This window comes from Meriones unguiculatus, chromosome 1, assembly GCF_030254825.1.
Source record: "Meriones unguiculatus strain TT.TT164.6M chromosome 1, Bangor_MerUng_6.1, whole genome shotgun sequence".
Lineage (NCBI taxonomy): Eukaryota > Metazoa > Chordata > Mammalia > Rodentia > Muridae > Meriones > Meriones unguiculatus.
Genome location: NC_083349.1, coordinates 103,875,802 through 103,900,069, shown reverse-complemented (window position 1 = coordinate 103,900,069; position 24,268 = coordinate 103,875,802). Strand labels below are relative to the sequence as shown.

At 42.3% G+C, this 24,268-nt stretch overlaps 1 protein-coding gene across 7 annotated transcripts in view; it reads left to right on the top strand.

Annotated features, from left to right (window-relative positions):
- Ltbp1 (latent transforming growth factor beta binding protein 1) overlaps positions 1-24,268 on the top strand; it is a 374,971-nt gene that overhangs the window by 295,120 nt on the left and 55,583 nt on the right. For all 7 annotated transcript variants that reach the window (XM_060364375.1, XM_060364381.1, XM_060364393.1 and 4 more), the window contains 2 exons: positions 1,986-2,108; positions 8,775-8,900. In XM_060364375.1, the coding sequence (XP_060220358.1) occupies positions 1,986-2,108; positions 8,775-8,900 (249 nt within the window). The remainder of the gene's footprint in view (positions 1-1,985; positions 2,109-8,774; positions 8,901-24,268) is intronic.

The following is a 24,268-nucleotide window of genomic DNA, read 5'->3' as shown; positions in this document are numbered from 1 at the left end:
TCCGGCTTGAGATCTCTGGCTTTTGTGACACCATCAATACTGAATCCTCACCAGGACTCCTCCCGGTTATCTTGCTGTTGCCCTGCAACTTTGGATCAGCAGGACTGGCCCTTTCACGCGTCCCAACCATTCTTGGATGATACAGATTTTGGGGTGGGCCAACTCAGAGCCCTGGATCTGGGCGTGGGTGGTAGCCTAGCTGGTCAGTGCACCAGCTCTCCCTTACCCACACCACCAGGGCGAGTTCTCCAGCACTGCTGCAGCTGGGCCACCCACTGCTGCCATAAGCAGGAGGCAGGGTCAGTTCCCCCTGATCTCAGGCCCATGACTGGCTCATCTGCCTCCAGAACCAGCTCGGCTGTGCTGCCAGTCAAGGATCAGGGCTCCTCTCTCCCAAGTGCTGCAGTCTGGGAGGGGCAGGCACACCCTGGCCTTTGCCAGGGCCAACTCCACTATGTTGCCCAGGCAAAGCGCAGGATCTGATCTCCCAGTGAGGGGTCAGGGTGGGGCCAAGGTGAGTCAGTCCCTAGGGCAAGAGTGCTGGAACACAGGCCCTGCCACTCTTCTGCCTCTGTTGTGAGGTAGTGTGGGTTCGGGGCGATGCCCCCACCTCTGCCACCTGTGGTAGTCAGGAGAGCTGGTTCCCTCTCCTTTTGTAAAGCAGCTCCTGAGTTAGTTAACTTGGTTGGATGAGGGAGCTTTAATTCAGCATCTGCATCCTTGAGGTAGACAGTGGGGATTGTTGGGGAAACCACATCACTTTCTGTATTCACTTCCTCCTTGAAATTCTCTGCGTAGCAGCCATCAGAATTACTAGAAAGAGATGTCATAAACGTCGAATTGTGAGAAGACAAAGGAAGTTTTATTCCCCGGCTTTCTTGAACAGTACTTACTTAAACCCTGCACAGACACAGCAGAGGAGTATGTTAGGAGTGATGGTCCCTATCTAGGAGTCGCCATGGTGATAAACAGCCCTAGAAACATGTGCCTGATGTGAGCCTCAGCGTCACCAAAGTTGCCTCACACCATCACAGTCAGAATTGGTGTTACTCAGTTGTCAAGTAGTATAGTTGGACAAACGCTTTCTATACAGTTGGCAGCCTCCAAGAGTCCCTAAGACTAAACCAGGATTCTGCTCCAGTTGATTCCACGTGCAAAAGTCCCCTGTCCACACTCTGTTGCCGAGACTTCAAGTAAATTCTGTTAGGAAGACCTTTGTTGGTTCATATATCTTTTCTCTAAGTTCCTATCACCTCCGAATTTAGCAACACTCTTTTAAGTCAGGTAATTGTATTTTGTAATGATTCTTAGGTTACATTTTGGGACCTGTAAAGCAGTTTAATGTCTTATGTGTTTATTTTTATTAATACAATGGCATTTGGAGTTCTGGTTTTAATAATGTTTCCCTTTGGTGTGGGGAGCCAAGTGCCAAGCACTTTCAAACCGGATCTTATACATAGACCAAGGAGCTTAAGTATGCTTAAGATATACTTAGCAACATGTGCTTGAAAAAAAATGTATTCTCTGTTATCACGAAGAACACAAACAAGTAAATTATTGTTTAATGAAACATTGTGACTCTTCCTCTCCCAGTTAATTGAATTTATTGTTTAAAATTTCCATGCAGTGCTCAGGAGTCTGAAGCAGGAAGATTGGGAGATCCAGGCCAGTCTAGGCTACATAGTTAGACACTATCTCAGACATACCATTTCTGTGTCTATTCAAAGCTAAAATCCTTCTGAGTAACCTTTACAGTCAGGAGGCCGAGTCAGGAAGATCAGAAATTTCAAAATGTGCTAAATAACAAACTAGACCCTTATCATTATTTCAGAATGTTTCACTTAAAATAAAACCTATCCATTTGAAATCATGCACTGTAAATACATTGTGAGTTTACGTGATTTGTGTGTGTGTGTGTGTACAGATAACATGTATCATCTTCCTTATGTTGTTTGCTTAGTCCTAACTTGCACACTGGTTTGCAGATATCAATGAATGCTTGGAGGACAGTAGTGTCTGCCAGGGAGGTGACTGCATCAATACTGCGGGGTCCTATGACTGCACATGCCCGGATGGATTCCAGCTCAATGACAATAAAGGGTGTCAAGGTATGTCTCTCGCTCCCTTTCCTTACACATGTAGCTGTTCTTTTGTGCAATGATGTGTAAGTTATTCATGTGTAACTGATGTCATGTTGTATTCGGAAGGTGTGATACGGAGGTGTACATCAGCACAGGTATGTCTTACGCTGAAGCGCACTCTATCAGTCAGAGCTTGCATGTGTCCTAAGTGACATTCCCTGTTTGTGTGACTCTGAGGTCACACAGGCTTTGCTGGGCCTGCCGAGGCCTGCTTTGTTGGTACTTGATTCAAAATTAACTTTTGTGTCTATCATGAGTGCATTTGATTTTGTCTCAGAAATAATATTTGTCCTTTTTATGATGCCTGTTTTTGTCCAGGACCCAACATTTCTTTAATTCTTCCAAAAGAGCTTCACTAATTATTTGGTTAAAATAAGGAAGCACAGAAATTGATAACATTTATTTCCCCAAACAACAGTATAGTCAACACAGGATGCTAATAAGAACACAATAATACAACACAAGTACTAATATGTACCCTCATAGTCACTGAAACTGAGCTCTCACTGTTGGTATGCCTTTCAGTTCTTACAGCAACATGAAAGGGAGTTTTCCTTCTACTCCATCTGCATGTGAATAGCTGAGATTCAGAGACGCTAATGACATGCATGCTCCTTTCTGATAAGGTGGAGCTGAGGTTTGAACCTGCAGTCTTTGTGACACAAGAAGACAGGCTAAATGATTGTTCTACAGGAAAGCATACGGACTCACCTTTTGACTTTGTGGTAGATCTTGTGTCCGGTGTTGTTGGCTGCGTCTTACTACCGCCACAAGTTTACCTGCACTTATCAGTAGTAAGAAGTCCGTGGCACTGCTCACGTAGAGCACTTGCCTAGTATGTGAGAGGCCTTGGGGTCAATGCCCAGCACTGAAAAAAAAAAGCAATGGTGAATGAAAGAATGAAAAAAAATCAAAAACAACTAATTTATGTCAATTTTGCCACTGAAAATTTGTACTTATATCTACATTTACATGTTTATTTCTGATACATGAATAAGTGTTTTATATTCTCCTACCATTATTATAGAATTGTGCAAAATATTCCAAGTACTAACAAATAAGGTAATCTATATGAATATTATTTTTATTATTTGTTGATTGCCACAAATGATCTTTCCCCTGGAAAGATATTCCAGATAACCCAGAGAGGGTGCCTTCTCTCTGAGATATGGTTACTAGAGTGATATAATGATTGATTTGTATGTCACCAGTACAGTTCCCCTATATGAAAGACTCAAGGAGTCGTGAAATACATGGGCCTTTGACTCATGGTCTTCTAGAATTAATTTACACTGGGTGTGGTGGTATACAACTCTAATCTCAGCACTTGGAAGGCAGAGGCAGGTGGATCTCTGTGAGTTTGAGGCCAGCCTGGTCTACAAATCGAGTTCCAAGACAGCCAGGGCTATACACAGAGAAACTTTGTCTTGAAAACAAAAAAAAAAAAAAAAAAGAAAGAAAGAATTAATTTCCTCTTTGCTATTAGAAATACCTAATAGCAAATATAAGGTCCATGGAGTGTACTTAATTCACTCCATGGACCTTATTTGCTATTAGGTATTTCTTTGCTATCATAATGAAATAAGTGAAACTAGGTTTTTAAGTTTTTCCAGTGTAGAAATTAAATGTGCTCACACTTGATGCCATGGAGAAGGACCATTCAAATTATACATTTCTGTCAAAATATTTCCATTTTAGAACTTTAAACAAAATTAATCTTGATTTATATAAAAATGCCAGGAGATGAAAAAGAGAAAAAAAATCAAAAGCCTAAGAAATTTGAATCTTGGTTTTTATTATAGGCTTTTTGGCTGAAGAGTTATATTTTCTTTTCTAATTTCTTTTGGCTAAATAGAAGCAAAATGAAGTTTCAGTACAAATGGCCCAAGAGCTCAGACTGAACATTTTATCATTTAATTTCTAGAGTCAACTCCCCAAGAACTCACTCAGTCATCTGACTCATTAATTGCCCCATGTTCTCTCAATATCTAAAATTCCTGCCTGTGGTTTGAGGTCAGCTTTCAAAGATGTGGCCACTCCAGACCTGTGGTGGTTAACGACTATCAATCATTAATAAATTGACTTTGCTCTCTGTCACATTCTTTTTTCCAGAGTAAATGAATGTGTCAGCCTGAAGAGTTTTGAGTCCAAATATGTGATAGGCATTTCTCTTTTATGGTAGCTTTTTAATTACTGTGAGCACATGTGTGGGTGCAAAAGTGTGTGTGTGTGTGTGTGTGTGTGTGTGTGTGTGTGTACATGTCCACATGTAGAGGTCAGAAGACAACAGGAGTCGGTTCTCTTCATCTACCACGTAAGTCCCAGGGATCCAACTCAGGTCGTCAGGTTGGGCATCAAGTGCCCTTCCACCGGCATTTCTGAAGCAGGCCCTACGTGCTGTGTGAGAAATATGTAAGAGTCGTTGGTCATTTTCTCTTCCTAGGCTGCTTACACAAGCGTGCAAACCCACCTGCCTTTGAGTGATCTCTTTTGCTCTGTTGCTGGAGGCAGCTTTGACATCTTTCCATTCTGCCCATGATTCTCTAATCCTCGTGGTTATGTCAGTGCTCTGTTGAGAAGTGTGGGGTTAGGAGTCCGTTTTAATACCGAACATGTAATGAATGGCAGTGTAAATACCCCGGGGCCTTTGTTGTGGAACTGTGTGATAGGCGTACATTCTGGCAGCCTCGCCTCCTGCTCTGAAGGCAAGACCTTTGCAGTCAGAGTGTGCTTAAGATTTTTCTTTGCCCCACAAATCTAATGGTGATGCGCAGGCGGTGTGGAAATTCCCTGTTAATAGTCTCTTCAGGAATGTGGCGGAGTACGCAAGAGACTCGGAACACACTGCAGTTTCACGTTTTGACTTACATATGCCAAACTGTGAGTTTCTAGGGCATTCTGGACCCGTGAAAGAAATCCAACTTAAATACAGTCTGGCTTTCAGCTCAGAGTTACTAGCAGCATAGCTCAGAAATGAATGCCTCAATAAGTACAATCCAAATTGAACGCATATGTTTCCTGAGCTCCAGATATTTGTGTTGGTTTTTTTTTTTTTTCTTTTTAGCAGTTTCCTGGAAAAAAGTCTGGGAATTAACCTTTGGTTCCTGTCATCAGACTTTTTAGACAGTTCCTTGTTAATCGTTGACTTCTTTGAGAACAGTATTTGTGCACAGCATTTTCCCGCACAGAGATGCAGAGGGTTGGTGGCTTTCAAAGGGCATCACCGATCCACAGAGTAAAAGCAAAAAGGAAGTCCTAAGACTTCCTAAGACCCTAGGGCTTGGCAGATGAGTATGCGTATGGTAATGACACTCAGGCCAGTGGAGCTTTTTGACCAGATGAAGGTGAGACTAGATGCCAGGTTGGAGGGGGAGAACAGAACTGAAGTCCAAAAGAAGGTTAAGATTCAGATTGCCGATGTAATGGATTGTCAGCGGGTGGGGAAGAGCTAGCAGCATCAGAGGCCTTCCGAAAGAGAAGAATGTGAAATGATACTGAGAAGTAGACAAGCAGAAAATGAGCTGTATTTCCTTGTCCTGTATATGAAAATGATAAGAAGGAAGTCTTCGGGAAAGTGTGACTGGTTTCTGCTGCGCATCCTTTTATTTAATGTTGGCTCTTAAAGTCAGCATACACAGGCATGGAGTTCTCACACATATGTTGTGCTTCCTGGTCCCCGCTTTCCTCCCTGCCTCTGCATTTCATGTTTCCCCAGAGTCCTGTCTCTTCTGCTCTCATGTCACATGCCTTCAGTTATGCATGTTTTTCTGCTCCGCCTCCTTTAAGATATTTTTCCCTCCTGTGGCCCCTTTCTAGTTTCATGACTCACACCACACACATACATGTGTACATACATACACAAATCAAGGTCTAGGGTTCCCATATGAGAACAAACACGCCATATTTGTCTTTCTGAGTCTGCCTTATTTCTCTGAACATAATGATTTCCAGCCCATGCATTTCCCTGCAAATGCTGTGATTTCATTTTTCTTTATGGCTGAATAAATTTATATATATTGTATTTATATATACCATATTTTTTACCCACTCATCTATTGATGGATGTCTAGGATGGTTCCATTTCCTAGCTATTGTGAATAGCGTGGCAATAAATGTGAAGGTGCAAATATCTTTGTGGTTTATTGACTCAAGAGTCCTTTGGGTAGATACCCAAAGTAGCATAGCTGTGTCATGTGATAGTCTTATTTTTAAATATTTCAGAAACTTCCAAATTGATTTTCATAGTGGCTGCACCAGTTTACACTTCCACTAGCAACGAATAAAGTTTGCTTTTTCTCTACGTCCATAGCAGTATTTGTTGTTGTTTGTTTTCTTGATGACCACGTCTGAAAAAAAGGGAGACAGAATCTCAAGGCAATTTTAATTTGCATTTCCCCTATGAACACAGACAGTGAATGCTTTTCCAAATATTTTAGACTTATTTCCATTTGCATTTCTTCTTTTGAGAATTGCAAAATCAGGTCATTAGCTCACTTATTAATTGGAAGATTTGTTTCATGTTTAATTTTTGTAGCTCCTTATATATAGTCAACATATTAAGTGCCTGTGTGAAACAGTTGAAAAGATTTTCTCTGATTCTGTATGTCCCTATTCTGTTGATTGTTTCTTTTGACTGTCTGTTACTTTCTTTGTTTCAGCAGTGGGTAAGCCAAGTAATCTAGGTTATGTGGCTATGGAGAGACGTAGAATTCAAGGATAATAAAGAAAAGCAATAAAGCAGTAGTTCTTACAAGTTATTCTACACAGGGATTAGCAGGAAAAGCAGAATAGCCTCCAGAAGGTCTGGATGAGCAGAAAGTGGAGGTGCTTTAAGGAAAAGAGTGAGGTTGTAATGCAGCACATTCTAAAAGTCAGTAGTTAAGAACTCAGATCTTTTGGTTGTGAGCCTAGCCTTTAACGGCTGAGCCATCTTTCCAGCCTTCAGTGTCCAAGTGGGTACCCTAGTAAGGGGAACAGGGACTGTCTCTGACATGAACTCAGTGGCCAGCTCTTTGATCACCTCTCCCTGAGGGGGGTGCAGGCTTACCAGTCCACAGAGGAAGACAATGCAGCCAGTCCTGATGTGACCCGATAGGCTAGGGTCAGATGGAAGAGGAGGAGGACCACCCCTATCAGTGGACTTGGGGAGGGGCATGGGAGGAGAAGAGGGTGGGAACGTGGGATTGGGAGGGGAAGAAGGAGGGGTCTACAGCTGGGATACAAAGTGAATAAATTGTAATAAATAAAAAAAGGACTCAGGTATTTTAAGCTACACATATGTCCTTCTTGTCCTGCTGTGAGCCTCCCTGTTGCTCACATAGGGGTCTATCCTATTCATCTGCTTATGGAGAACATTCAGAAAACACTTGAACTGCAATAAAGATGCACTTCTGAGAAGAAATATTGAGGACCTCTTTAGTAAAAGAGACAAGAGAGACCCTAAGAAACTTCAAGTAGATAGAAAGTGGCCTGTTTGGAGAGTACTGAGGACATGTGATCATTTTTCTAAAATAGGTTACCTAAAAAAACCCAAACCAATTACTGCTCCCTCAGGAGAGTAGTAACAGCACTAAGAAATTTTGGGGTGGGCAAATACTTATTGTTAATGCAGCATAAAGGGTCGGGGACTCACGGTTCACACATCCTCACCAAGGAGCCAACAGCGGTGAGGGACAGAGATAAGTGAACCAGCCAGGAATTTGCAGTGCGTGAGCCCCTGCCATGTGACAGGGCTACAGTGACGGGGAGCTGCCTCGGGCTTCCCTGTGCTGTCATCCTCGAGGGCACTTTTAGCCAAACATGAAGAGAACTGGTTTGAAAGAACACTTTGCGTTCTAACTCCCCCTGTTAACACTTCTTAGAGTGCCTCTGTCACTCTGGCCTTGGAAGCAAAAGTACGTTAAGGACAAACAGAACACAGGCTGCTCACAGCCTTTGCCCGTGCCACCAGCTGTTTATACATCTTCCTAACGGCGGCCACTTCTGGACCTCTAGGTGTGTGCAAAGTATTACACTGAACACTTCACCCTCACTGACTTCGTCATCACAAAGTCATGCCCATCATAACTCCTCTGGCCTTCTTCTCCTTTTATTTTATTTCCATTACTCATTTTCAGTGAAATACAGATTGCAGTTTATTTCCAACATATCCAGCATATATTTATGGAGTGGCATTTATGAGCTAAAAAAAAAACTATATACAAGGCATGTCTGGCCTTGTCCTGAGGAAGTCTATATCCTGGGAATGGAGAAACAGGTGTGGCGGGACTCCAATAGAATTGCCGGGGGTAGGGGAGTGGGGGAGAGGGGAGCGGCGACAGAGAAGAAACAGCATTCTCATTGATGACTGTTTCTCGGATTGTTTATTAATATTACTCAAGGCTCTGCTGTGTCTAAAGCAGGGGCGACTCTGGGTTGGACCTGGGAGATGGATGTTTTTATAGGTTGACACAGCTGAGCAGCTGCTGTCACGTAGGTCATTCTGTGGTCTGTTACGTGGACAGATGCTATATTGGACACAAGAGCAAAGTTGACCCCCCTTCAAGAACGGGTTCTCCCTACTGGATGTCTAGTACCAGAGGAAAACAAAACGGATCTCTTTTCAAATATTTGTAACTCTCTTTTCAACTGCAGACATTAACGAGTGTGCACAGCCAGGGCGCTGTGGCCCTCACGGGGAGTGCCTCAACACGCATGGCTCTTTCCACTGCGTCTGCGAACAGGGCTTCTCCATCTCGGCGGATGGCCGTACATGTGAAGGTAAGAGAACCCACGCGAAATCCTGTAACTCTGACACGAAGAAGCTGAGAGATAGCTTTCTATTGAACAGGCAAAAAAAGACTCCAAGACCTAAACGGTATTTGTGATTCAAGCCTCAAGGCTTCTGTGTGTCGAGGTGACTTGTACAGGAAAGCATAGCTCGGCGGTTGCCGGCCTTAACAGATAGAATAACCCAGGTTTGTAGTGGTGAGAATACCCACAGGTGGGAGCTACATTAGTGAGTGAAATCTGCTGGCGCTGAAGATTCTGGGTAGACACAGTGACACTTCTCCCTTTCCCATTAGCCTTTGCGTGGGCCGTTTGGCTTATTATGTGTATGAGCCAACATCCTACTTGAGTTCTCTGTCCCACAGGGAGGGGAGTATCTAAGTTTATTCCTCTCATCTTCCTTCCTCTAAGCTGGTAGTTCTCGACCTTCCTAATGCTGCAGCCTTTTAACACAGTTCCTCATGTTGTGGTGAACCCAAACCATAAAATTACTTTCATTGCTACTTCATAACTGTAAATTTGCTACTGTGATGAGTCATAATGTATTTTTTTTTTCTGAGATAGAGGTTCGCTAAAGGGGTTGCAGCCCGCAGATTGGGAACCACTGTGCTAAACCAGTCCATTTTCTTACTTACCCACTGTGTATATATTCCCCAAAGTTTTATTAAACTGTAAGACATTTGGATAGCACCGGTTCCTGTTTGCAGTTTATACAGCGCTGTCTGTGAGTTTTTTGCTCTTCAGGATATCATAGTTTGATAAATGGAGGAATAATCTGAACCTTTTTAGAAGTAAGCTAAGATTGCCATGATCCTAAATTCACGGTATCTTTTTTTAAGATCCGGGTTATTAAGACTCGACTGCATTTTGAAGAAGGATGCTGTAACCGTTGTATTCTAGGCCTAGGCCAGTACCCGGATTCCTCGGTCTGAACGAACACTGCGACAGGAAGCGTCTGCTCTCTTGCCGCTAGTACTACCGTGGAACCGGGCCGAGGACCGGCGTCCAGGCTCAGCTGAAACCAATTATTATATTGGGAGGAATAAACTGATCTTATAAAACGGAGATTGTTGAAATTGTTCTCCTGCTGAGCAGACAAAACATGGAGGCCAGATCTGGCTGCGATGGGAGAAAGATAGTGCAGGGTGGAGCTGGAGCAAACAGAGCGAAGGCTTTGGAAGGAATCCCAAGCGGGGAGACGGAGGACAGGCAGCATGGTAATGTGGGCGACCAGAGATTTACAAGGAACTCTGGCTTCAGTGCTTCGTGTTAAGTTTGTGTCTGAGGCTCTGAGGCTGCAGTGAGTGCGCTCGCACATTCTTCCCCGAGCCCGGGGCGGTGCTGCCTCACCTCAGTCAACCGGATTCACAGGCCCCCACGTTTCCGGAAAGATGCAGGCTTACTAGTCTTGCTTCCCTCCAAATCATGGGCAGTAAAGTTCCGCCTTCCTGAGACGTGCGCAGAGTTACCGCAGGTGGCGGTGGTTGTGTCACCCTGCTCAGAAAAGGATGGATGGTCTCAGGTGCTCGGTGGTGAAGCTTTTGGTCCAGACAGCTGTGGATGGCTGTTACAGATTCGTGGGTATTTGCCTTTTAGGTGTACAATTTTTTTTTCTTTCATCCTGTACCTTTTTAAACACTGATTTCTGCAAATTGGGACTTACATAATCCCTCCAATTTGGTTGCAGCTCTAATTTGGTTGGTCATTTACTTGGCAAGGGCCTGACTTAAAAAATGTGTTTTTTTTAAGAAAACTTCTAATGCTTTGTAAGTCACTCTGCTCTCTTTGGTACTTGCATACCCTCGTATTCACAAGACTGGACATTTAAAAAAAATAACGCGAAAGGCAATTTTATAATGTCACGCTGACGTATGGTAGTACGGCTAATTATTCAACCTGCTGTTTTCTTCCTTGAATAAGTTCCTTAAGGATTTTGCCTTTAGGGATTAATCCAACACACTAAATGGGTCCAAGTTTTCTCTTGTTGGATTAAGTCCGAAACTTATGGCCCTAGTGCTGTCCTCACTCAACCCCTAGCTGTGGTGTAGGACAAAGCCAGCTCATGTGATCAGGGCTTGGCAGTGGAGCTGGCGTGCATCGTGTTTGAATTAAGGCTGAGAAGTGGTTGGCACCCTTGGTCCATGTCCATTCACCGACTTCCTCCTGGGCCCCTGGTTAAGCAGCTGCAGCCATGTCACTGCCGGGAGTGACACACTTGCTTCAGTCCAACCAGGGTAAACTGGCTAGGGGGAAGTACAAAGGAGTGGGTTCAGCATAGCCTACAAAAAAGAAAATGTCATCGGGCCCCTCCCCTCTCATCCTGGACAGTCGTCAGTGTCCCGCTTCCTGACTGTCAAGAGGCAACTCTTCAGTCTGAAATGATCTGAAGCGGCATGGCCGGTTCTGTGGGAATAAGAGGGCATCTCCAGTCCTGCATCTCCCTTCCCTGTGTGTGCTGTCTGGGAGTAGGAAGTGGAGTGTCATTCAAGGCTCTAGTGGGGTGGAGAGCAGGAGGAGCTGAATAACTAAGTATTATTCATTCATTCACTGAAGTATCACTGGGTGCCTGTACAGCGCGAGACGCTGCTCCGGAGGTACCATACAGACAGTTCTTGGCCGTACGGAGCCTGTATTGTAGGACGTGAGAATCAAAATTAAGTAGGGATGTATTCCACAGAATGCGCTGTTCATTTATATTTAGGTCACATGACATAATCACACCGTATGGATATGTAGATAACTGCAAGGTACGGCATGCCATACGTGTTAAATACATTATAAATCTCAGAGTTGGGTGACTACAGGGGACAGGAAACTACAGGGGACAGGGCCTTTCGATGGACTTTGTTCCCTGTCCCTCCCTGGCGTCTCTCAGTCACAGCTCCTCTTCTCCTGCTACCTTCTTTTCACCATGCGAGCAGAGCTCTTGTGCTGTGTGTGAAATGACAGTGAATTTACTTATCTCCCTACATCACAGTTTTATAACCCATTTCATGCTATCCATTTACTTTGAAACTTCCAATTCTTTTGCTCTTTAATTTTTTTAAATTATTTTTATGGTGGAATTTCAATCTACACAAATGGATTTTTTGTTGTTGTTGTTGTTATAGTGTTCACTAGTCATCTCTGCTCATTAGCAGCGTATGTGTGTGTGGGAAGGGAGCAGAAACACTGGGAGCCCTCAGATGCCCCTGGGTCCCCAGGGAAAAGCCTCTCTGGCTCCCTGACTTTGCATTGCTCTGCCTCCAGCCTCATTCCCACGTATGTCAAAGCTTAGTGAGAATTGGTGTTGGGAACATCACGTGTTTCTGGAGCTCATGTGCCCTCCGACTGACTCACATGAAGAATGGCCATATTGGTTTCACAAGGATCCAAAGGAGCCAGCAACATAATAAAATACTTGTGATTTACTCAACTTAGGGATCTTTTCCTTCGTCATTTTCCTCCATTGGTCATGCATGCTAATAGGGCCTCTTACCCATGTGCAGTAAACCCCTTCATAAAGTCCATTAGTTCAGGTAACATTTTCTTCCATTCATTCATTCATTTTTCATTCATTCATTCAACAAACAATGTGTATCTCTATCTATCTATCTATCTATCTATCTATCTATCTATCTCTATCTATGTATTTAAATTGCTGGGAGTGAAAATTGGGTCCTTACACATGCTTGGTAAGTACTCTGCCACAAAGCTATATTCCCAGTCCTCAACAAACATTCAGTAAACGCCTACTATGAGCAAATGACAGTACTAACCAGTGAAGCAACGTTAGTGACCACCACCCAACTGTAGGGACGTCCATAATTTTTTGAGATAATAAACTAATAGACAAGTGTAACTGATATAGGACATTAGGAAGCACTAAATCCTGTAAATAAAGGGAGAAGTAGAGTTGAGTTCAGGAAACCATGAGATCTAGAGCAAGAAAGGAAGCTGGCATGAGGCCAAGAAAGGCGGCACAGCTGGCTGTTCTGCTTGTGTAGGTGAAAATGAAAAAAAATGTAGGAGTTATTTTGTATTTGAGTAAGATATCCGTATTAAGTGCATCTTAGTTTTAAATTGGTCTCTCACTACTGTGTGGCAAAGCATGATCAATAAATAGACAAAGGTTCAAAGTGACTGAAGAAGGCCTCTGCCCTCTCAGCAGCATGAATTCTCCCAACAGAGGGACAAGAACAACACCAAGTGTGAGCCCTCACGTAAAGTATGAGCTTTGGCTGAGTGATACCGGGGCAGGCTTCGGGATGACTGCAAATGCACCCCTCTGGTGTGTTGGGAGTAGAAGGGGCTGGGGACAGGAAGAGGGAAGCAAGGGTATCTACAGAAAAAGATATGACCTCACTGGGAATCTACTCTTGGAAGCAAATTCTGCTTTAAAAATCAGATGCAAGGCTACCCTTATATATATTTTTCCTCCTATTGGAAAGAAAAGAACACAGCTCTTTGTTGTAATGCAACATTCTCCTGCTCTGCTCCCTCCCCACCCAGTATGATAACGCCGTTATTTCTCACTTCTCATAATAATACCCCGGACTGAATATGTGATGTGTCCCAGTCTTCATGACAATTCTGATTACTGATTGGGGATCTGAGACCTTCAAGAAAGAGAGGGGACTTTTTATAGCATCTAACTGGAACTTAGAGGTCTAGATTTTTCTCCTCGGTCTCCACAAAATCAAATTGTACCATTGCGAGACTATAGAAACCATTCTTGGGTGCTACTTGCAATCCATTCTTTACTTCACCTAGAAAAGGGAATATAAAACGCCACCTGTCACAGATGACTGGCTTCTTGAAATGTGTCAAGAATGGCAGTAGAAATGTGAACAACAACGAGAAGGTAGCTCTGGATGTGTGTGGCTAATTTTTTTTTTTTTTTTTTTTTATCACTGGACAGCTCCACACCAAGAAATAATGAACCAGAAGCAAGTGTCCTGTGGGTTTGGTCTTGTGGTACATTTTCTACACATGGCGTAGAACGAAAGTACAAACCCATTGCAGACAAAGTTTCAAGGTGTCAGTAGTTTTGTGACATCATAATAGAACTTGACATCCATTGGAGAAATAGTTCTGAAAGTATTTTAGTCAAGAATGATGTTGGAGTATCCTGACCCAAAAAATTAGGTCTTGCTGCTTGGCACAAAGACTTTTAAGACTATTTATTTATTTATTTATTTAGTTAGTTAGTTAGTTAGTTAGTTGGTAATTTCAGGGTCTGAAACTGAAAAGTCTAAGGGAAAACAATTTGAGTGTTTTTACCTTCACTGGATTAAACAAACAAAAAAAAACCTGTTCCCTTCATTTCCCCCTTCTTCTGTCTCTCCTCTCACTCTTCTCTTTCTGTGTCTCTCCTTCTCTTCTATTCTCCCTTCTCTCGCTCCCTCCCTTCCCCCCACCGCAACTTCCAATAAACCTGCATATATATATATATATATATATATATATATATATATATATACACAAAAGAGAATTTAACAAGGAGATATTCTGTCTACTACATGTAGGGAAAAAAAAGAAAAAGTCTCAGACAATATTCCAGGAAGTGAATTCCATGTACAAGGGATACTGTCCACAGTCACACTTCCTGAGAATGTGCTTCAGCAAGAGCGAGTGAAAGTGGATATTTAAGTCACTAGGGAGAAAAAGAGCTGAGGAACTTTTGATAGAATTAACTACCTTTAGGCCTGGAATCCAGTTCTTTCCATGTGTTGCTTGATTATGTATTAACATTGAGCAAAGAAACTCATAATAGAAGCAGAAGTTTCAAACTCTTCCTGAACATCTTTAGTAACTACTGTCCTTTTACAAGCCTAGATTCAGCAAATCACCTCTTGATAAAGTTCACACTTTCAATGCAACCCAATAATAAATATGAGACTTTCAAAAAGCAAAGTCAGTAAATGGAAACAGACAACACATTCCTTGTGTTGATGCCCACACATACCCTTGGCACCCAGCCTGTACTACCTGTTTTGAATATATATATATATATATATATATATATATATATGTATACACACACATACATATACATGTATGTATATATGCATACATATATATTGTGTATATATTGTTGTCATTTATATTGAGAGGACTTTTTAGACCAGGGGAAGCTCTTATGAGGTGCTTTCATACTTCAGATCTAAATCTAAACCACTTCACATGCCTCGTTAGAAGAGGTTACTTTGGCAATTATCTTGGATACCCTATGCAAGTCTACGGGGAGTGGTCCCATGACATTAGCAGAACAACAGCATTCATAGTGGTTAGCTGCCCAGGCACCACTGACCCAGGCACCATGCTAAGTGCATCGTGCCTTTCTTCTTATTTGACCTTCACAACAAGACTATGGATGGGTTACGTGGTGATTTTTATACATTTGGCTGCAACAATGAGGACATCTATTATGCTAATAAGGAGTCCAGAGGTCCTCATCTCCCATTTCAGGGTTCTTTATCTAAATACTACATTCTCTCAGAGCATTTTTTTTTTTTACTTCTTAGACTTTCTTACCCCTTACTGAATGTGGATTTCTGTTTCAGTGTTTTGCTTTTTCTTCCCCCATTACCACCCTATTCTCCTTTTTGGTGTGTGTTGCCACTGTCATTAGGAAACGTTTGTATTGAGACTGTCTCAAGCCTAGTGTGTTGTGCACTCTTGCAACATCTCCTTTATTCTGTAAAGCATGTCCTGAGTAATGGACAGGCACAGAAGCAATTGTACAGTTGAGTTGTGGGATCTGAACTTGACCTTCTTCTCCTTCTTAGCTGTGTGGACTGGGTAAGTTATTAAACAATGCTGCCTCATTTCACCTAAATAACGAGGACCATTCTACCTACATGAGCTGGGTGTGTGTTAGCACTCATCAACCCAAAATGGAGCCTAGCCCACAGAGCTTGCCTCATGACTGTGTCATTATTCTTATCTCGGTGTTTCTTACATGGATACTTTAGTCACTGTCCTTTGTTTCCTTTGTTACACAGAGGCAGGAACATTTAAAACATGTTCATTCTGTATTATCTGCACAGAATATGGATCACACAGATTACGTGTTTATGAGTGAAATTATCTGGTCGCTCCAAGTCTGTGGGTTGATGGATTACTATTTCTGTTTTTAAATCCAGTGCAAATGTCATTTATAATATGGCATAGTAATTCATTTCTATATGATTTGCTTTACTTCTTCACCTTCTGTGTTCCCCAAGAATTTCACATGATCAAATCAGCTTTTCCATTCACCACTAAATATTTGAAGTTTCAAATTGTTCTTGTGTCTAAATTGCTAGTGGGGTTCCAGCCAGCACTAAGCTTCCTTGCCTGAAGCACTGGGGCTGTTATTTCTAAAGGTATTCTGTCTATTTTCTGTGGTTTTATAATTGATCCTTCTTAGCTTTATACTAGAATATAGAAAGAGAAAAATTAGAATAGTGAAGGAAAAAAAAAAAGAAATTTCTTTGGCCAATTTTATGGTGCCTCTGGGGCCTGTGTGTCAAAAAGATGAATCTGGTGTTTGATATGTTTGGCCTATGCTGAAGGCTTTCTCCCAGTTCACACTGGCTGCTCAGCATAAGAAGTACAAAATGTACAGTGTGGCTCAGAATTTAGAGTAAGACTTTTATGTTCTTAAAGTAGGTTAGTACAAAAGTGCAAAGCTATTAAATTGATACAGGGGTGATGTAAATGATGTAAATGATGGGTTAAGACAAAATAATGCTGCATTTATAAAACTTATGGTAGCATAAAAAATGCACATGTACATTCCATGTGCTCTGACTCTTGAGAGAACTGTGAAAGAACTATGCAGCTGAAGGGTGGGGTGTTTTCTGCTATTCATGAGAGAACTGTCTCTGAACAGCATTCATGGAATTTACAGTGGGACCCACACTCTCCACTTTCTGTGATAGTCCTTTCTGTGATAATAAATGTATGATTTGTTAACCTTTAGTGCCTACAGGATAGAAAATGGTCTTATATTTAAGGCTTCTTATGTTACCCATTTGAATTTTAGAAATATTCTTTCTTTTCTGTAACAAGTCGAATTGCTTCTCATTCACTCTTCTCTGCTTTCAACCACTTTTCTAGTTTTTATATGTTATTGTCTTAGCCTTAGTGGAAAGATTATAGGAAGAAAATGGAAAATGTGCTTTTACATTCAGAAATTTACTGTATTGTTTCTCTAAAAGAAATACAGGCACTGCACTATATGAGTGGTTTCCTTCCTTCTTTCCTTCCTCCCTCCCTCCCACCCTCCCTCCCTCCCTCCCTCCTTTCCTTCCTTCCTCTCTTTCTCTCTCTCTCTTTTTCTTTCTTTTTCTTTTGTGAAAAGAAAATCAGTTGGTATGAGAGTTAACACACCTATAATCCCAGCACATTAGAGACCAAGACAGGAGATCCATAAGTTTGAAGTAAGCCAGAGGGAGATGCTGTCCCAAAATAGACAAAACCAAAAACACACCTTGTTTCATTAAAAAATGTCCTACTTTGTGAACTTAATTTTTTTCTTCATTGTCCCAGATAAACAATTTTGAATTTTTACATGAAATGTCAAGGTTTTATTGAACCCAAAGAGACATCTGGTCAACCCATGCTTCCCCAGGCTGTGCCCCCTAGCTCCACTCTGCAACTCTGCTCTCCAACAGGAAGATACTTGCCAAGCACAAAGTGTGTGCATTCCAAGCTATTTAATAACACAAATGACCTTTCCAGATACAAGGCCTGAGCTCTGCAAGCTTCCTCAATGAGGAAAACCATTAGGGTCAGACCACTTCCCCTGCTCTCTTGGTCATTCATGGAATGAGCTTGTCAGTATGGGTTGAAATGTAATCCTGATGTGTGCTTTTTGGATTCTTTTTAAGTGAGCCTTGTAAGACTTCATTCATGAGAACACTTATTCCTGACCTCTTTTGGTTGAGACAGAAATAACCTTCTGTTATTTACCCCTCTTCTTTGTTTTTAGCCTACTGGGAATGAGAATGAAGGATGATTTAAATGCTTAAAATGGGACTCTTTTGGGTGTTTAAAAAACAACCCACAAATGTAAAAACCTCATTAATTTTAAGTTAATTTTAAGTATCTTCCTGTTGGAGAGCAGAGTTGCAGAGTGGAGCTAGGGGGCACAGCCTGGGGAAGCATGGGTTGACCAGATGTCTCTTTGGGCTCAATAAAACCTTGACATTTCATGTAAAAATTCAAAATTGTTTATCTGGGACAATGAAGAAAAAAAATTAAGTTAACAAAGTAGGACATTTTTTTAATGAAACAAGGTGTGTTTTTCTTTTGTCTATTTTGGGACAGCATCTCCCTCTGGCTTACTTCAAACTTATGGATCTCCTGTCTTGGTCTCTAATGTGCTGGGATTATAGGTGTGTTAACTCTTATACCAACTGATTGCCTAAAACCATTTGCATATCAGATATTTACATATGCATTGACATTCATAACAGTAGCAAAAGTACAGTTAAGAAGTAGCAAGAAGATAATTTATGTTTGGGTTCACCACAACATGAGGGGCTTTATTAAAATGTCACAGCATTAGGAAAGTTGAGAACTGCTGGGTTAGATAATCAGAATTACATCTGTGATTTTAAGGTTGGTTTTCAGTGTCTGTAAACCATAACTGAGGGATCAGTGTTGTGGCTGTTGTGGCTGACAAATATCAGAGTTTGCCTTAGCTCTCTGGACCCAAAAACTGCTTCCAGAAATCAAGTAGGAGTCTAGTCCTGGAAATTTTTAAAGAATTAACTTAAGTCTCTGAGGGCTGTGCATCCTAAGGTGGGAAAGGGTGCAGGAAGGGCTCGTTGGCTAACCTTGTTGTCTAGAATTTCTGGCCCCTGTCATTTCTTATTACTTATCTTAGGCTGCTTCAAATAGATTTGCAACAATCAAGATCCCCCACGTTTTTTTTTTTTCTTTTGCCCTTCTCTCTGGTTCTCCTTTTGGCATGGAAATCAGACTACACAAAGACATTGGTTTTTGCTATTTTTCTGGCTCGCCCATATCCCAGAACTAAATTATTATCCATAACACATAAGGACCATATTCTCCAGCCCTGTGGATATTGCCAGACCTCAGTGGACCTTTTTAGAAAGGTTCTACAATATCCTATTGTATTGTCTGGATGCTCTCCAAATCCAGTTTTTAATTTCCTATTGGCTATTTCTTTTCTTTGGGCCTTCTGCTCATCTCCTGCTTGCTGCTGGCTTTCCTTTATGCTGTGAGAAAGACCTTAATCTCTTTTGGGCCAGAAGCCATGCCATTTTAAAATTCCTTTGGGCAGACATTATGCTAACATCTTTCAGTTCCACTTCTTGGCTGGGGTTACTGTCTTCTGGTCGACCTCCACTCCTTTCAAGAAAGAGTGTGAGGTCTGCAAATCTGTGCAGCAGCTCTCTGTCTCCTTTAATACAAGGCCCCTTTATGTGATTGTTTTCCGAAACTTCTGGCACGAAATATGAAGCAAATTGCAGGTGACTAGGAAGATCTCAACTGAAATAGTAGTTCATTTCCTTGTGATGAAAAGATTGAAGAACATTCATGCTAGATATCAGCCTGGGTCTTCCTGAGGCCAGCACTGGAGCCTGGCATATGTTTTCCCAGGAGTCCCTTTGATAAACATCTTTGGAACCTACTGTTCTCTGGTTTCTAGGTTTTAGTAAGATGGCACTACTTATGTTCAGGTCTGTTTAAGGACAAGACATCAGTAAGTGATGCCACTGAGTGGCAGGCAACATGGTTTGAGTTCCACCTTTGCAGTAAACATGCTCCGTTATGCTTCTCGGCTCCCACTGTGGTTCTTTTCATTGCATAGGGGTAACATTTTATAAGCATCCATATAGGAGGCAAGCTCCTATGTTGAACACAGCCTTCAGTACGGCTTAGAAGGCAGTCCTCAACAAGGACCATTTGCTGTCTTTTCCACTTTGTCATGTGACAGAAGTCATTTCCCTCTCCAGACCTTACTTTTCTGGTTCTTAAAATGGGTAGGCCAATCCAGATAAGACTGAAATCAACTCTAAGTCAGGATAAACAATAGGATTCATGTAAAAGAGTCCTGGTGCCAAGAAGGCTGCTCCTTCCCAGCTTTGCAGCCACTGTGGAGAATTTGTAAAGGGCCGTGTACCACAAGTGGCATTCCTATTACAATCATCGCCCTTGCTAGAACATCCCATCTCTGCCCTCTGCCCTGAAAGTGTATCTCAGAGGCAGGAAGGTGGCTCATTTGTGAGGCTTTCCCCCTAGTAGGTGGGTAAGTCTCATTTGGAAGCAGGGAGGAGAAAAATCTATAAAGCACAGATGTTAAGAGCCTTGAGGAAACAAGGCTTTCTTCTTAGTAATTGAAAACAAAACAAAATGGAAGAATTTGTCTGACTGAAGACCAAACCACTTTCCTAACAAAACAGTCATAAATGTACCTTGCTTGTGAGCTTTTCTGAATGTAACACCCAGTGGAGCCGATTGTGTTTGTTACGAATTTCATTGTCAAGGTCTTTGAAGACAGCTTTAATTTCTTGGTCGCTGTATAAGTTGCCTGACTCACTGTCTTTTAGAAAATCATGTTGAATCTTTCATGTTTTCCCCCCTAATTTTATTGTTCACATTACCAAAGTGAGAGGGTAAACAGAGAGTGACCTTTATTCTGGAAATAAGGGACAGTTGGAGTTCTGTTTTACCACATGGGTTTTGAAAAACTTTTGGCCAGTTACAAAAGTATACTGTGTAAAACATACAGACTTGCAAAGCAGGTCAACTCTTAGAAGTGTGGAATTGTCAGCCATTGACATGGCTGCAGCTTCGAATACCAGCTGCTGTTAGTCTTAAGCATCTTGAGCTGTGTTCCATTTACCGTTTACCTTACTGACACTTATAAGGGTTGTTCTTTTTGGTGGGGGGAGTCAGTTTAGTGACCCACTAGCTGTAGATGTCACTATTTCTTGACTTCCTTTATAGTGAAATATCAGTTATTGCTAGTTACTCTTTCCTAGTAGCAGAAATGGAAGAGCAGAGCAGTATGAGAAATTATCAGTTCCTATGATAATATGCTTCATATATGTGAGCTGATGACTGAGCAGTCACTAGACAGTCAGTTCTAACAGATTGCTACCCTTCGGGGTAGTATTACTAGTGATAATTCCTGGCAAGGATCTTTTTTTTTTTTTTTTTTTTTTTCAATGCAGTTTATTCAGGAACATTGAACAATCCTCGGACCCCGGGGAAAGCCAGCCCACAGCTTAAATAGCCTCTGGGTAGCCAACCCAGGCGTGCCACGGGGGCAATGCAGATAGGTCCACATACATGGAAGCAAGCCAGATCCTCAGCCTTAGCCAAATGTGGAATTGTTCATGACAGAGAGCACTCACCATCAGGAAGGTGGAAGGCAGAAACCAGCTCCATCTTTAAGGCATAGCATTCCACAGCTCTCTACAGTTCCCCCTTTTTGTTTTAGACGCATCAGGCAAGAGTAGAGGTCTGATCTCTGATATTAGAAATAAATTGGGACTTTGTACAGATGTTCATTTAGGTGTCATCCACCCAAAGAGCATCAGACCCGTCCGATACCTTTTTCTCAGAGGCGGGACCTGGGGCATCAACCCGCATGCAATCAGACATGCTCTTCTCTGGGTCCAAAGCGGCTGACCCTGAGTGCAGTGCTTAGCCTCGCATCCTGAGCGTATCATTTTAGCTTTTTATGGTATCCAACCATGCTTGGGGAGAATGTCCTGCTTCAATGGCTGTAAAGGCCTGAATGATCATGGCTGCATCACACTGTTGTGGGACTCTAATCTTGCATATATACCACAGGCAAACCAAGGAGACCTACACCAGAAGGCCTGCTAACACTCCCATGCCCGCCCATTCCTTCAGATGATTCATGGCTGCAGCAATCCATGTTGATAATCCTGTGGCTAGTCCTGCGTCCACTCGGTAGAATTTACTGTGACAATGGCCACTCTCAGCTGCTCCATCGTAGTATCGAATTCTCCAGTCCAATTACCTAAAATATAGCTCGACAATTGTTTAGACAGATTTGCAGCACAGGAAAAATTCTCATGTTGTATGCTAGTGACACAAAGTCCAGCATACTTTCATTGACAGCCAGGTTGAGCGATTTGCCATAGGGTATTAATTTGCTCCTGCAAGAGGTCAATCCTCTGATTGAACACCATCAAGCTTCCTTTTAGTTGAGCATTAATTCCTTTATGTACAACTAAGGCATGAGCTACATTGGCTAAATGATTATTCAGGGTCTGAGCAGTCTGCCCAGTATGACTCATGGCTGATGCCCTGGTGGTAGCTCCAACAGCCGTCAATGAGATGGTAGTAACAATGGTGGCTGTAGTTCCAAGATCCCTTTTCTGTCTGAAGAGAGTCATAGCGTGAGGGGCATCAATGGGCACAGGCACCCAGTGAGGCATGCGAGTAACCAGGGCATACCTAAATTTACTAGCATTCCAGCATTGGGCAAAAAAGCAAGTATCATTACCACAATTACTTGGCTCTATCTGGCTAATAATGAATAAAAATGGGGGATATAGACAAACAGGTGTGGGCTTATAGGAAATATTATAAGAAGCCTTAACCCCTCGTTGGAACATCCTGCGTCAGTTCTAGAACTAGCAGTGGTGGTGTCCGAGGTCTGAGTAGGTTCAGGAGACCATTGCCCCCAGGGGCGAGATGTGCTCCATGCCAATTGACTAACTCCATGTTTTCCTCCAATTTTGAAAGTCATTTAAGGTTCTTAAATTATTTTTTCCCCTTTTTTCTTAAATTTTTCATCAATTACACTTTATTCATTCTGCATCCCCCCATAAGCCCCTCCCTCCTCTCCTCCCAATCCCACCCTCCCTCCTCCCTCTGCTTGCATGCCACTCCCCAAGTCCACTAATAGGGGAGGTTCTCCTCTCCTTTCTGATCTTAGTCTGTCAGTTCACATCAAAAGTGGCTGTATTGTCCTCTACTGTGGCCTGGTAAGGCTGCTCCCCCCCCAGAGGGAGGTGATCAAAGAGCAGGCCAATCAGATTATGTCAGGGGCAGTCCCTCTTCTCATTACTATGTAACCCAATTGGACTCTGAACTGCCCTGGGCTACATCTGTGCAGGGGTTCTAGGTTATCTCCATGAATAGTCCTTGGTTGGAGTATGAGTCTCTGGGAAGTTCCCTATGTTCAAATTTTCTTGTTCTGTTGCTCTCCTTGTGGAGACCCTGTCCTCTCCAGCTCTTACTATTTCCCAGTTCTTACCTAAAATTCCGTTCACCTGCCCAACAGTTGCCCATCCGGCTCAGCATCTGCTTTGATAGTCTGAAGGGCAGAGGCTTTCAGAGGCCCTCTGTGGTAGGTTCCTAGGTTGTTTCCCGTTTTCTTCTTCTTCTGATGTCCATCCTCTTTGCCTTTCCAGATGGGGATTGGACGTTTTAGTTAGGTTCCTCTCTCTTGCTTAGTTTCTTTAGATGCACAGGTTTTAGTGGGTTTGTCCTATGTTGTATGTCTATATGAGTGAGTATATACCATGTGTGTCTTTTTGCTTCTGGGACAACTCACTCAGGATGATCCTGGCAAGGATCTTAACAGATCCGTAAGGGAAACCGCTGTAGAAATTTTGACATTAAGCAAAGAAAATATAATAGTTAGCTGATTCAAAATTTAGTCTCAGGTTTCTAATTCAACCTTGGCGAAACAGAATGATGTTCACCTGTCCAGACAGAAAATGGGAACATAGATTTGAGACCTCACACTGTCAAAGAAAGTGAAAGACTTTTTATGTAGATCATTGAATCATTGAAACAAAGGACCGGGATCTAGATCAGTGGGAGTGCTATTGTCTGGCCCTTCTGAGGAGGGCAACCAGTGCAGGCCTTCAGCTAAGCTATTACCTCACCTCTTTGCTGTTGAAAACAAGAAACGGCAGGGTTGCATTATATCATTTTTATAAAATATTAATTGTTGAACAGCTAGTCTCCAGCAGGCACTTCACATTCCTTTTTCCTATTCATTCCAGTCCAAAGTATTACTCATCTAAACTTGCTTGGTGAATCATCGTTACAGTAAACTGAGTCTGCAAGACGCCCAGTAATTCATAGCCAGCTAGGGGCTTGTTCACCTTCAGGCCAGTCGTTCAGTTTCTGTGCTGGTGAATGGTAATAGGAAGCTCATCTGCTGGAATTACAGGAAATTAATAAAAAGGAAAGCAAGATATCTAATTTTAAGAATCTGGACTGGGGCTGGAGAGATGGCTCAGTGGTTAAGAGCACTTGGCTGCTCTTCCAGAGGTCGTCCTGAGTTCAATTTCCAGCAACCACATGGTGGCTCATAACCATCTATATTGAGATGTGATGCCCTCCTCTGGCATGTAGGTGTACAT